The 14,793-nt window shown below is 44.3% G+C and overlaps 1 protein-coding gene across 1 annotated transcript in view; it reads right to left on the reverse strand.

Annotated features, from left to right (window-relative positions):
* Window positions 1–14,793, reverse strand: part of orb2 (cytoplasmic polyadenylation element-binding protein orb2) — a 135,031-nt gene that overhangs the window by 2,997 nt on the left and 117,241 nt on the right. The window contains exons 4-8 of the mRNA XM_089085342.1: window positions 7,402–7,659; window positions 7,198–7,310; window positions 6,716–7,108; window positions 6,371–6,481; window positions 1–5,978 (exon numbers count right to left, since the gene is read on the reverse strand). The exon at window positions 1–5,978 is cut by the window's left edge and continues 2,997 nt beyond it. Coding sequence (XP_088941468.1) covers window positions 5,862–5,978; window positions 6,371–6,481; window positions 6,716–7,108; window positions 7,198–7,310; window positions 7,402–7,659 — 992 coding nt within the window. The 3' untranslated portion in view covers window positions 1–5,861. The remainder of the gene's footprint in view (window positions 5,979–6,370; window positions 6,482–6,715; window positions 7,109–7,197; window positions 7,311–7,401; window positions 7,660–14,793) is intronic.

Raw genomic sequence — 14,793 nt, forward strand, 5'->3', positions numbered from 1 at the left:
AATTCAGGGCGTGTATTGTCATCGTAACTGTAATATCGCTTTTTTTTTTGTCGGTCAAAACGAGGCATCTTAATCGGTTTTCGAGAATCCAAAAGGCGAGCCTGAACGCTTTTTTACGGAAACGCCTTTTTCTCCCTTCGTTGCTTAAATCGCTAGGACAAAAATAAGTATTTCGCACAAAGAGATACACGATGCCGGGTCAGGGGATGGGGGAAATATCAATTGGGGATGGGGAGATCGAAACCCGCGAAACGACCCGAGTACACACAATGAGATTGAAGACACATGAGAACATTTAGCTAGACACTCATATCCAAAGAGACACGACCATAGTTCACATTATGTGTTTGATAGGACGTGTTCGTGATAGTTAAAAAAAATCATGTGCTCGTAGAAATTTTTTTATGATTTCTTCATATTTGTATCAACATAGAAAAATTCGTATACTTTATGATTTGTGTGTGTGTGTGTGTGTGTGTGCGTGTGTGTGTGTGTGTGTGTGTGTGTGTGTGTGTGTGTGTGTGTGTGTACATGTACGTAGCCAGGATTAAATATACTTTCGCATATGTGCTCCCGAAACAAGTTTCCGAAGTGACGTTCTGCGCGTGACGGGGATCCTGTCCTATCCTCCTTTCTCTCGCTCGTTTATCTTTTTTTTTTTCGCACGTTTTTATCCGTTTTTTGAACATTATAGAAAAATTTGTCTAGAAAAATCGGTCTCGGTCCTCGTCCAAGTACTCGCTTGCTCAAGTATTGGAACACGACGCTACTTCTCTCTATATATATATATAATATATATTTATATATATATGTATATATCAATATATATTTTTAGTTATCAATTGATTTAGGTGAATTGGTACCTAGGTAAAGTTTCGCTACACAATTATATCGATCGATTAGTGGAGTGTGTGTGTGTGTGTGTGTGTGTGTGTGTGTTGTGTGTGTCCCTGCACGAGCATTTGTCAACGACGCGTATTCCGTGCTCGTGAAGAGGGTGTGGGTTGAGAAAAATTTTCGCCTAATATATGAGCCGACTTCGCGCGCACACGCGCGTAATTTCCGCACGCGCACGGCCGCGCGCGCGATACACACGCCGGCGTTTTTTCATATACATATATATATATATAAATTTCTCCGCGATAACAACACGGATATGCCTGATCGCGGCACGCGTTTTAATTTATTTAAAAGTTTCCGCATGTGTCACACGGATTATGCAACTTTCTCTCATTTTTCTCTCTCTCTCTCTCTCTCTCTCTCTTTCTTTCATTCTCGCTATCTTTCTCTCTTCTCTTGTCTCTTCCTCTCTCTTTCGCTCGATTTACTTTTTAAAGAACGACTCGTATGTAAAATTGCACTAACTAATGCTCGCATTTGTCCTCCCGCCTATCTCTCGTCGTGTCCCTCGTCTCTCCCTCCTTCCTCGCGCCTAAATCTCTCTCAAACTTCCCGTGTGGTCTCTCCATTCTCCGTCTCCGTTTAACGATCCTCCCTTCTCTCTCCCTGCGATTCTTTTCCCTCGATCGAAACGGCTCCGTCGAATGCGTAAGAAAAAGTCGATCGTGTCTATTTAGAATATTGCGATAGCAACGGATAGAAAAATCAACTCGCTCTATTAACTAATTATATGTGTACAATTGTATACTAATGTTTGCCCACCTCCTTCCCTTCCCCGACTTTTTTTTTTTCTACATCCTCGGCTCCCATTTCGCCTACATGGTTTCGGTCAAATTCGATTCAACGTATCCGATACCATCTGTGCTCCAAATCTGCCTTAAATCGAGAGCGCGCGCGAGTCAAAAAAGGGTCGCGACGAGAGAATTCGCTCTTCTTCTTCTCCCGCTCTGTTTTATTAAATTTATTAATTTTGCCTCCCTCACGACACCGTCATACGCGATTCTCGTTCGTGTTCGAACGCACGCGTGTCTCCGTGTCCTCGCGGGCCGATTGACGTGTCTCAGACGAAGGGACGGAGGGTCGTCGTTGAACGCGGCCGCCTCTCTGACTGTCTTTCGTCGCACAGCACCTACCTAATAATAATAATAATACGTTCCCTCCCGTATGGTGCCCTAATAAATGCCGCCTATCATCCCTACGTGCGGCGAGACAAGATATATATCATATGTATATATACAAAAAGGAGTACCAAAAAAATAAATATATATGTGTGTATATATATAGACGCGTGTGTGTGAAGATTATTTCCTTTTGTCCCTTGCCGTTAGATCTGTACGCAAATGTATGTGTATCGCGAATTGTCGGTCGCGTAATCGCCATGTGTGCCGTACCGTGTTTCGTGTGTGTGTGTGTGTGTGTGTGTGTGTGTGTGTGTGTGTGTGTGTGTGTGTGTGTGTGTGTGTGTGTGTGTGTATACGAGTGTCGCGGATTGTACAAAGTCCGATACGTGTGCAGAAGAAGAGTATCGCGAGAGAGACTCGTCATGCGAGGTTTAAACTACGTCTTCCGACTGCTGCTGCTGCTGCTACAGAATGTGATTTTTTTCTCATCTACGAAGCGGAACGCACAACGTTGTATATTAATTCCGAGCATGACGCCTCCCAGCCTCTGACCTTTCGGTCGTCTCTCGTGAGGGGTCTCATTGACGGCGCGATCTGACTATTGTCGAAAGTATTGCGAAGAGACACGCCTTTTTTTGCATAACAAAGAAGTCACCGAGAATTGATGAACGTTCGGAATTAGCGTTAAATTTGCTATCTCTATCACTGATTAGTTATCAAAAGTATTCTACGTTACGCGCCGAAAATATCCCCGAATGATGAGCACGGGAGATTGCGTTTTTCGTCGAAACGCGTCGAAAAGCCGCCGATCAAATCTCGCCAGAATCTTCATCGAGCCAGGAATCGTGCGGTGGGAAGCGTCACGCTTAAAACTGATGGAGATTCTCCAGTTTGTCAACCGAGAGACTCTCTCTGTACTGAACCCTTTGAGAATAAAAATTCTGCGAATTCTTCTCGGCGAAAAGTGAGTTCCTACTCCTCTTTCCTTTTTTTACTTTTATCCTTTTATTTGAACTACGGCGATTGCGTTTGATTATATACACCCAGCGAAGAAGATTCCGTTCGGCTTTAAAGGGATTAAGAAAAACGTGCACACTCGCGGTCGCGATTAATGAACGCCGGTTCAATCGGTTAATCAGTTAGAGGAGGGGAATCGGTATGTATGTACAGGAACGGACAATATGCGGCATTCTCTATATTTTTATATATATATATATATATATATATATATATATTATATATATATATATATATATATATATATATATATATATATCTATAATGTACGAATCTCTATAATAGTGTTCCGCGCAAAACGCGGCCCCTCAAGACGCGCCTCGCATTCTTGCAAATCATCTATCGGACGTATGAAGAGAGTAATTAGATACGATCATTCTATGTATAACGTTGCTTCGATATCTCGCGAGTCACGATTTTTGTCGCTACTTTGGTTTCGAGAGACGACACCCCTCCCTGCGTCCCATTTCGCACGCGCGTTTCTCTCTCTCTCTCTCTTTTCGTTTTTTCTTGCTCCATAAAGTCGAGCGCGAGATCATTTCGTGACGTAGAGAAACGAGCTAAGACACGGATGTTCGCGAACGTCCCACACACTTAGTATCGAATGTTCCCGGGGGAGGAGAGAAATTACACTCACGTCGCGTTTCGAGGATACGTTTTGCCAAACGTTTTCGTTAGCACCGACCGCGGAGAGAGTGACCCCTTTTGTATTGCACGTAATAATAGTAAAGTCAGGGTGTAAAATTCATGAGCGATGGCGGTGGCGGCGTATCCTCGTATTCTTTGCGAACAAGCAAACGGACTCTCTCTTCTCCCTCGGCGAGCGGACGATACGCGCGACTCGGCTTCGCGATGATCCCTTCGATTTCCCGCGCGAAGCCTGATGAAAGTCGCTCGCGTCGCTATTGGGAAAGAAAATTAGCGGAGAATCCGGTACGCGACCAGGCTGTAAGGTAGACCTGGAGCAATACAATCTGGAGCATACCACCACGATATAGCCGTTCGCTCGCTCACGCGTCAAGAATTCAACTACCTCGGTTTCCGTTTATCTCTCCTTCCGTGATACTTCTTCTTTTCTAAGTTCAAGAGTTCCCCCATTTGCATTTTTTTTCTGCGTTTGCTTTCCTCCGCGTTATTTCTCGTTCTCACTTGAATAAGTTAATTAGTAAAAAATCCTTGCCTTAAGTGCTTCCGTACGAGCGCGCGGTCGCGTTATCCGCACGAGAAACGCATTACGCACCTATGTAACATATTTTTTAATAAGTTCTTAATAACTAGGAAACCGTGTAAGTATGTATGTATGTGTACGTGTGTATATGTATGTATGTGTGCGTGTGTTTTTTTGTATTTGTGATACAAAGAATTACCTACACAGCGGGTTAAGCGTGGCTTTCTTCATTATTGATTAACATCCAATGCGAACGATTCGTCTCTCTCTCTCTTTATGTCGTCTCTGCCATCACTCTATCCACTCTCTTCCGGGTTTCCTACCGGTCCTCATCACCTACGCGTTTTTTTCCGATCTCGCTGCTTCACTGTCACTCTCCTCATTTACCTCGTCTCTTTCTTTCTCGCACTCTCTTCCAATCCCATTTGCTCACTCTGACAATGCATTCTCGCGTCGGATCAGGTACTCGCATTTCTTACGAACATTCGTCGCGCAGGAATTACTAGTTCGGAGCGCGGGCTTTCAGTCGCGGCTTACGTCCTAATGGACAACGTCGGTGGGAAAACACGAGCCCCGTTCATGGAGAAGTCGCTTCGCCCGCCTTCACCCGGGTCGCGCTTCGCAAAATCAAAATCTCAGCTCGACCGGGGTGAATGACGCGGGGAGGGACTCCTCCGTCACTTCTCTCGGCACGCGGTAGTCGGACTCGGAAGGGACAATCCGCGGCGGATCGAGACGCAAGCACGAGGCGGATCTGTATCGCGCCGTCGGCGATTCTGATAAAAACTCGAGGTGCCGGCATGGGGTTGCGTACGCGAGGGCGACGGCGGCAACCCCTCCCTCGCTTGCTCGCTCCTCGAGACTCGCGATAACTAACAATACTCGATCTTTCGGACAGAACCGGTGCATTTTACAGCGCAGACAGATAGGATTATATGTGTACGAGTAATCGATATACTGAGAATCCGTGTCCGTTCTCTTCTGAATTCTGTGTCTCGGCGTGTTTCTTCTTTTTCTTCTTTTTCCGGCTTGACGACATCAGCTCGACGTGGATCCGATCGCCTCCTCTCTTCTTCGCTATCTCCGACTCGGCAATATCGCATAGTTTAACCCGATGATGATACCGGCGATGGTTCACGTTTTACAAGTCGTTACGAAATATGAGGTCGAAGCGGTCGGAGCGACGCCAAAAGCCTTCATCGACTGGCGGGTAACAGCGGCTGGTTTCTTCCTCCAGTATAACCGGTACAACTTGAAGTAGTGGAGTAGTAGTAGTAGTAGTAGTAGTAGTAGTAGTAGTATTAGTAGTAGTAGTAGTAATAATTTGTAGTAGAATAGTAGTTGTGATAGTAGTAGTAGTAGTAATAGTAATAGTAATAATAGTGGTAGTAGAGTAGAGTAGTGGTAGTAACGATCGAGTGGTGGTAGTAGTAGTAATAGTAGTAGTAGTAGTAGTAGTAATAGTAGTAGTAGTAGTAGTAATAATAGCGGTTTTGAGGCTGTGTTCTTGTTGTAGGTAAATAAGTAAGTAATATGGAGGGCGGGGGGAAGTGAGGCTTGGTTGGGGCACGTGAAGGGAGGGTGGGGAGGATATTGGTAGAGGTGGTAGTTAATTAGCTAGGGCTGCGAGATAATTAGGGACAACGCAGCTGGGGTTAACACCAACGGAAAGGCACGGCCCGAGGCCGATCCGCGCCCTCCTTCACCAGCGGCTTGTGGAACTCCCGACCTGGCCGGGAGTGGATAGTTGCCCAGCAATGCTCGCAGTAGTACTGAAAATAAATAATAAGTTATAGTTTGGATAATTTCAATATTAAGTTCATCAAAAGATTTAATCTTTTATATATTAACACGATGGAAAAACAATTTTTTTATGATAAAACTTGATAAAACAATTATAAAATATTAAAAACACGGAATTTTTTGTTTAGTTTAGTTTATAATTAAAAAGATACGATATTTAATCTTGAACTATACGGATGGAATTTTTGGATAAACTGTAAAATTTCAGAAATCGTAAGATCTAATTTTAACGGAATTGCTCTCTTGCTATGACATTCGCATAAGAATCTCAAAATCTCAGGTTTGAATCAAGAAACTGAAAGCCGTACTTTACAGCTCTCTTTACTATTTAATAATAAAGATGAACCAAAAATCGAGATACCTGTAGGCAAGTGACGTTGGCGCAGAAAAACGGCGCGAACTTGCCTCCACAACGCTGTCCTTGACATTCATCACACATCTGATCGTCCAGAACATATGGTTTCACTTCAACCTGTCCGCAAAACAAACGGTATGATCAGAGAAAGTACAAAAACGCTCGAAATATTTAGAACAAGAATAATAATCGCTCGAGGGATAATAATTTGTAATTTGCAAATTCCTATCTTTAAAATAGCTATATAAATCATGGATGTAACCCTTTCATTCTTATCTTAAATGCCTCATTTAGAAGTTATTTCTCAGAAAGAAGGGTACGAGGAAGGGCGCAATTCTTCATCGCGCTCACCCTTTTGTCAATATCGCCGTGCTGCAGCTGTACAAATCTGGCTGAGATGGCAGCTATGTAGCTTTGCTGATTACTGAAGGCGACTCTGCCGGCACCTTTGGGATACTTGAGCTCGGGATCGGTATCGATGCCAGCGTAACAGACACCACCGTAAAGCCGGTCCATGATCATCGCGAGCTCGACGGCCTTGAGTGGTCGCGGCACCCCGCCGACGAAGACCGTCTTTCGCGGATCGAGCGGCATGGAGGCGTCTAGCACGAAGTCGGCGTCGCTGAGCCGCCAGGGTCGGATCTGTACAGGCTTATCCTTGATCGTGGGCGAGCTTACACAAAGATAAAGCTTGTCCTCGTCTTGGATGCAGGCATCTATCAGCTGCTGTACCGAACCTTCGTCCTAAAATACAACGAGCAATCATATGAAATCAGATTATCGTTAGTTTTATTTCTTCAAATAAAATCTAAAAGCCTAAGAAGAAATCACACCTGGAACAGCAGAAACGCATAGCCCTTTGGTGGAAAGTAGGATTTGCTTTCTGCCTTGTGTGGCCAGTCCACAACGAGAGGACCGAAACGGCGAAAGCTGGCTGTGATCTCGTCTAAATCGGGAGAAAATATGTGGTGATTACATCATTGCTATATCGTGAGCGATCTATTTCGGATTTTGTGTTTGTATCGAAACCCACGTACCTTCGTCGATATCAGGCGGTAGTCCGCCGACGAAAACTTTCCTGGAGAAACGCTCGCCAGTTTCGCTGCCTTGACTATGCGGGCTGCTCCGACTCGGTGACGAGAGCGGCGCGGCTTGGGATGCTGTTATCCCGCCGCCCACGCCAACACCGACGCCTACCCCGACACCAACGCCAACGCCGTCTAGCTGGCTCGCATTTGGATCCTCGAGCAAAGTACCACCTTGCTCGTCGAGACTCGGGAAGAACGGAGATTTACCTGAAAAACAAAAAATGTTTCTTCACGTGACTGATTTGCCTTATCCAGAGATAATTTGAGTTAAAAGACCAACGGAATGTGGATTAAGGGAAGAGTCAGGAAGTCAAAGAGTCAAAGAAACGCATAGAAATGAATGAATTGGAAATAATAATAATAATAATAATAATAATAATAATAATAAAGCTTTTAAGTTACATCTTATTTTGTCTCGAGTACGACGGAGGCGAAATTTTAGTCACGTGCGGTGGTCGGCCGATTTATGTCGTAAAACGAGAGGTCGTTACGGGATCATTCGCGGAAATCAAGGTCCGGATCTGACATTCATTCGTTGCGGGAGAATTCATTATGCAATTGTGCGGAATCACGTAACGAGCGGGGGAATCGCGCGTATTATGCATACACGACGCGAGAGATCCGCGCGCAATGCAAGCGTTCTTTCAACATAACTCTTTGCTGTCCTTTTTTTCTTTTTGGTCAAGCCGGAAGTTTTTACGTTTGCGCACAATTGAAATATAGCCTCGTAAAAAAAAAAAACGCAATGCTGTTTACGTAACGTGATGTTCTCGGCATCGCATCTAGACTCGAGCCGAGAGATAAGGAGACCATTTTCTTAAAATATCGGACGATAAATTGTTTGGAAATAACTGAAATTACATTACAGATATACTTGATATCAGACTCCGGAGAGAAATCAACAGATCGCATAATCGTCGACTGACTGACTTTTGTCAGGTCACTCATCGATATTTTTAAAAGAATTTATTGAAATAAATATCCGAAGAATATCACTTTAAAAATACACCGAATTGTGTACATCTCGAGATAACTACAGAACGATAACTGTTAAGAAAGTTAAAAAAATACGAATTACTCCGTATAAATAAGCATGTTAAAACTTTATGAGATATCTTGATTATTCACTATACTTTCTGAGATTATACGTACTAAAAAGAAATTTTCGAAACACATTTGCATTTTTAGATGACGTAAGTGAATCGAAGAATATATTCAATCGTCCCGATCGTTATGTAAATACAGAACTATAATACACACGACTCATCACAAATCACATTGCTAAATATGTGTTGCGTAAACACAAAAACAGTAATACGCACGATTCATCACAAATTACGTTGCTAAATATAGTTATTAAATTACGTAAAAAAGAGGGCTCTCCGAAAGCTGAGCATCGGCCGCGGCGAAAGAGGCTCGGGTCGAGCAACGTAAACATCGGTAATTTGACGGCAGCCGTGACCGCACGTTTCGGAGCAAAATGGTTCCGCTTGCATCGGACACACGTAAAACGCGAGAGGAAGAGCACCATGTACGGAGGATCACCCCGCGAGTAATTACGCGACCCGTCATTAATTATCTGCACGGATTAATAATCGGTACGAGCGGCATCGTCGAGCACGGCGATGCCGCTCGCGCGGCAGAAAGGATATCTCCGTTTCGTTCACGCGGGGAGGAAGAAAACGGGGAAACTCACTGTATCTCCTCCTGACGGGAAATCTCGCTCGTCTGATAAACGTCGCCATTTCTCGATCGACGATCGAGATAACGAGCCGACAACGACGGGGATCCGGCGGGGAATCGCGCGCGCGCGCGACTATACCTATCGTCCACGCCGCGTTTGTTTCTCCCGTCGTCGTTAGGGGAGGGAAAAAAAAAAAAAAAAAAAAAAAGGAGAAGCAATAAACAGGGTGCAACGCGCATGAATGACACGGCGGAAGGCGTCGCCGGAACAAGTGAGCGCGTCGTCGCGACGCTCACCTTTTTTTTTTTTCCCTCGTTTCCGCGAGAAGCACGCACGCGGTCGTGCAATAATAATCGAGCCGGAAACGTAAAATACGAAGGGGGGTATTCCCCCTCGATTCTACCCCCTCTCCCACCCAACCCCGCCCCCCCGTGTTTGCGTATATCCGCTCGGCGACAAGCGACGGCAGACGCGAGTTGCTCCGCGTTTGCTTTCTTCTAAACGCGGCATTAGCGCTATCGCCTGCTGATAATTATTTATACTCGTGGGATAAATGCAAAGATAACGAATGTGGGTCGTGGATATATATCGGGTGTTTCGCTTTCAGTGAGAGTATCTCCGTCGGATCGGAGAAAATTACGGATCTCCTCTCGCGAACGTCGGCCGAGGTTAATCGAATTAATTTACTCCATTGCCGCGCGTTGACCGAAGCGTTTATAGGAACAGTCCGGGGAAAAAAAATGTTCGGAACTCGAAATGAAGCTTCCTGCATGCTCGGGCAACAATAATCCGTAATCGATAATTTCTTTATGTCGACGTTTAATGCTCGAGGGAAGTTACCGGCATGAAATTGCCGCGTGAACGTGTGACTTTCGTGTGCGAGAACATGCGGCGGGAATCCTTACGTAAGGATCACACGTTAATATACACGGTTAATATACACGGGCGTGTGCAATTTCTTGCACGTGTAATTTCAGATATAAGATATTTATATGCACGGCGCATATCCGCCCGAGATGGATTTACACCGTTTTAACGTGTCGCTTCCGTCATGTTATTAACATAAAAAAAAAAAAAAAAAAAAAAAAAATTTCGACGTAACTCGATATTTATATCTATATTGTTGGGTAATGTCGTATCTTTTAGACCTATTATTTATGCAAAGAATTTATTTATTGTATTGTAATGGATATTTGCAAAGATTCTTTCAATGTAGAAAATATCGTCTATCGAAGTTGAAATAAAAATATTAAAAAGAAGGACTTTTTTGTTTTTTAAACAGTCCAGGAAAGATCCTCCTGAAACAATAACTTATTGGTTTCTTTATGTTTGCCGTTCTATTTAGTGCTTGCATTTGAATCGATTAGAAACCGGTTCGTCGCCGGTATTAATTTACTCCATTGCCGCGCGTTAGATTCGTGCGGGGCATTGCGGAGAATTGCGGAGTAAACTAATAATTCCGTAAGCCTTTCCCTCATCGTCGTGTCGTAATATAACAATTCCGCATCACAATATCGCATCGCAACGCGGTTCTAAATTCTCCTGTGAGAGACACTTCACGTCTCGCACTTCGCTCACGTCGTGCTTTCGACGGCACTTCGTCGTGCCTCTTACACGCATTAGCATAAATAACATGCCGAGCGCATCTATAATTCGCCGGTGAATCGATAACACGTAAACACTCTAGAACCTTACGAATTTATTCGCGCGCGATAAAATACGAAAAGTATCTCCCTGCGAGCCTACCGTATCAGAAATCCAACAACCGCACGTAGTTTACATACTCGTTTCGAGTGTGTACGCGAGACCATCGCAAACAACAAATTTTGCCGGTGTGTTGTGTTTTTCGCCGCGACGAATGCGAAATGTTTTGGAAATTTTCGAAACTTACTTTTCGATTTCGCCACGTGAGAAAACCTCGCTCGGACCGGCGATATCTCGGTCAACTCCACTCCAACGCTTCGGCGATGTGGTTTTAAGAACGAGATGGCGAAATCGAAAAACAAAAGTGTAACATACATCAAGTGCACGCGCGCGTGCGAGTATTGAGATTGAGTACTGAAACGTGATCTCACAGCGATATTATTGGACGTTATTATTATCATTAAGGTAGTCTGATATCTGAGTTACCTTTAATCACATAAATAGATATGTGGATTATAGAGTTTCAGAATTATCTTTCTTTCCTAGATTTTAATCATCCCGAGTTTCATTCGAGCGTGAATAACATTATAATTTAATATTCTCTGTATTTCTTTATCACAATAATTTTCATCAAAATATAAACTTAAAATAATTGAAATCAATATAATCTGTTTTTAACAACATATTTGTGATATTTATTGATATTTATATACGATATTTGTATATTTACGCAAAGTGTAGTGTACACGATAATTGCAGATCAATCAAAAAATATTTTGAAAAACCGATTCCTCGGTCAAACCGACGCGATCTTTACATCTCATGAAATAAAGATTCGCAGAATATAAAATGAGAAAAAGGTAACATCAATAGGATCGTACAGGAGACCTTGTAAAAGAAGGTTACACGCGTTGCGAGGGGCTTACGCATCTGAAAAAATACTCGAGAGAGAAATGAGAGGGAAATAAAAAACGCGAAAGTGGGGCCAAATCGGAGGTGGAATCGGGAGAATTTTCTCGATTCGAGAAAACTTCGTAAGGAGCTCTCTTCTCGGCGCGTTCCATCTAGTTTACAAATTAGTCGGAAGTCCGTCGTTAGGCTGACCCATCGATCTCGAAGCCGCCGCTCGTCCCGGCTACTGCCGGGATCAATGACTTTCCCATCGCGGCGTACAACGTGCCTTGTACACATTACTCCCTCCCTCTCCCTTAGTAGACTCGGCCGCCAGTCAAAACGCGGGACAAAAGCCGCGTTTTCCTTCTGTCGCTTTTCTTTACTCTCATAAATTTGCATGGCAAAAATCAGGCTCCCCCTCGCTCGCAATCAGACCACTTCCTCGCTCCGTTTCTCCCTCGCCCATCCTCTCGCCGGTCGCCGTTTCACCTTCGCGTCACTAAGGGAAACGCGCGGCGACGGGAGGAGGGTGAGAAAGGGCAAGGGACGACAAAAAGGGAATAAGCCGGGAACGAACGACCGGGAAGCCAGCTATGACGACGAGGACGATGATGACGCGCATTCAATCTGATTGCCACAACGGTGGAACAAGCAAGGAGAGAGAGAGAGAGAGAGAGAGAGAGAGAGAGAGACTTCTTTCGCCGAGATAGAAAATAGGAGAAGGTGGAGGAGAGATCGGGGCATTTATGTCGTTTGTCGTATCTCGCCATGGAAATGGATTTGGGAATATCTCCCCGGCACGAAGGGAGATGAAAATTCGTACGACAATGATCAAGGGATGTCGTGTGATTATATTACTTCGCCGTAGGAAAAACGTGCTTGGATTTGCAGCAGGTGCATCCGCCTCTTAATGAGACCTGGATTGCGTTACTCGTTTGCCGAATTAAATTTTCCGACGGGTGCCACGCCAAGTATCGTATTATGGATATCTGTATTCCACCGATGAAGCTGGTAATTACTCCAACAGATGCGTGTTTGCTGATAATATAAAATGAATAATTGATAATATAATTAATATTAACCAATATTAATAGCGTATTTAATTATAACGCAACTCTAACGATTACCTCAATGAATGCTAATGATGTTGTAACGTAATCCAACTGTTGGGGTTAACGAAAATATCGTGCATGAAAGAGAGCACCCTTTAGGAATACAATGGCATTTATGCGCGTAATGGAATTTCGTGCGAGAGTTCATTTCATTACAATCGCTAAGAAGGAGCGATCTTTCTAAGGATCAGTATTCCATGACGGTGCGGAAGAAGGTGAATCCCGCTTCGTATCCTCTCGGATTCGACGGGACGTTACGTCTAAATTATGTAGCCTTTTTAACCCTAATTCCGTTCTAAGCTTCCAAAGCGAGATTCGGATACGCCCCGAAAGAAACGTGCTCCGCACCCTTCATTATGAAGAAGTTAAAATTAAAAATCAAGAACAACAATTTACGAATTGATATGACTGGCTTTGCAGATTTATGTTCGTTTAATGGAACGTCGTTTGCACCAGTATTAACAGGCACAAACGTAATTACACAGGCCATAATTTAGGTATGGCTTATATAAGTGATCGTACACAACGGGGTGCCGTAATATCAGAGGTTTTGATGAATGGCAAATCGACTCATACTTTGGAAATCTTGGAGAAAGCCGACATTTTGCGCATCCTCCAATTCAACGTTAAAATATTTCGATATAATTAAATCTCGAATTTAAATAAATTGCACAAAAACAATATATATATATATATTCTGCAATATAAGGCGAGGCGAAAGAGAAAAGTTTTACTATTTTATAGTCTTCTCAAGATTTATCTCGTGAAAGAAACGAGTTCGTATAAATGAATTGAAGAATTTCATCGAAACTTGACGACCTCAAAATTCTATCTTGATGTTTCAATTAACGGAGACAACGTGATGTGAATTGATCAAAGAGTCTTTAGATTTTAAGGTTGAAAGCCCCCTCCTCCCCCCCCCCCGCGAGGCTTCGCATACAATCTCCTCGCGACGGAGGAAAGTTAAACTTGAAAACGTCGGTTGCGTCGGGAGAGTCGCACGGTACAGTCGCGCTCCTGTCTCGCACACAATGCGTTCTAATTCTGCCTCGGACACACTCGCGTTACGTAATGCGAGGCCGTGCTGAATAATACGCGTCCGCTCGCGTGAATCTAAAATCGGCCGAGCCGAGTCTCGTCGTCTCGTTACAGCGTCGGATTCAGAATCAGTATGCGCGTGACGCGCCCGACGACTTTCGTGCCCGAACGACGCAAAGAAAGTCGCAACCTTGCTTGTTCTCCGGGAGAGAGGGGGGGGGAAGGTGAAAAAAGGTAAATCCGAGGAGGATGTTGCCGCGTGATGCGTGTAACGCCGATGTTCGCGCGAGCGAGCTTTGATCTATTGCGCAATTTATTGAGGCAGTGCTCGTAGAGCGCATATCCTAATCAATTTTACTTCAGTTTACGCGAGCACGTCGGTTGCCGAGCGTGCAATACTTCATTATACGCCTATGCAAATGGCCGTGTGATGCGCCGATACATTATTAACTATTAATTAGCGAACGTTAATTGCTTAATAATTCAATCGCGAATTCGATTTGAAAACTGGGTCCCGATGATGTTGCCCGGATGATGTTGGGACGGGACGGTCGCGTCTTGTCGGCCGCAGAAACGCCTATGTTTCGGCGGCGCGCGATTAATAATCCGACAGGTCGACGACAGGCGGCTTCGTCACTTTTTTTTCAAGCAAGTGAGACAATTCGTGGCGTAGTTTCCGCGTTACGAGCTCATGCTATCATCCGCTCCTTCACCGTGCAATTTCGCCTCCGCTCGTCGTGCGGAATCGATTACTCGGCATGCCCGAAGACGCAGGGAAGGAGAAAGAGAGAAGGGGGGGGGGAGAGAGAGAGAGAGAGAGAGAGAGAGAGGCGCGGAGAGGACTTCTAGAACTTCTCTCTGGTTCTTCGTGATTCGCCATCAATCATTCCGTAACTTTTGCGGAAGCCTCGGTTGCGAAGAGAGTTTGCGAGGGCGACACGACTACCGGCGTAATTTTTTTAGAGTACG

Source organism: Pogonomyrmex barbatus, unplaced genomic scaffold (assembly GCF_055798465.1).
Source record: "Pogonomyrmex barbatus isolate J1 unplaced genomic scaffold, ASM5579846v1 scaffold1, whole genome shotgun sequence".
NCBI classification, from domain to species: Eukaryota; Metazoa; Arthropoda; class Insecta; order Hymenoptera; family Formicidae; genus Pogonomyrmex; species Pogonomyrmex barbatus.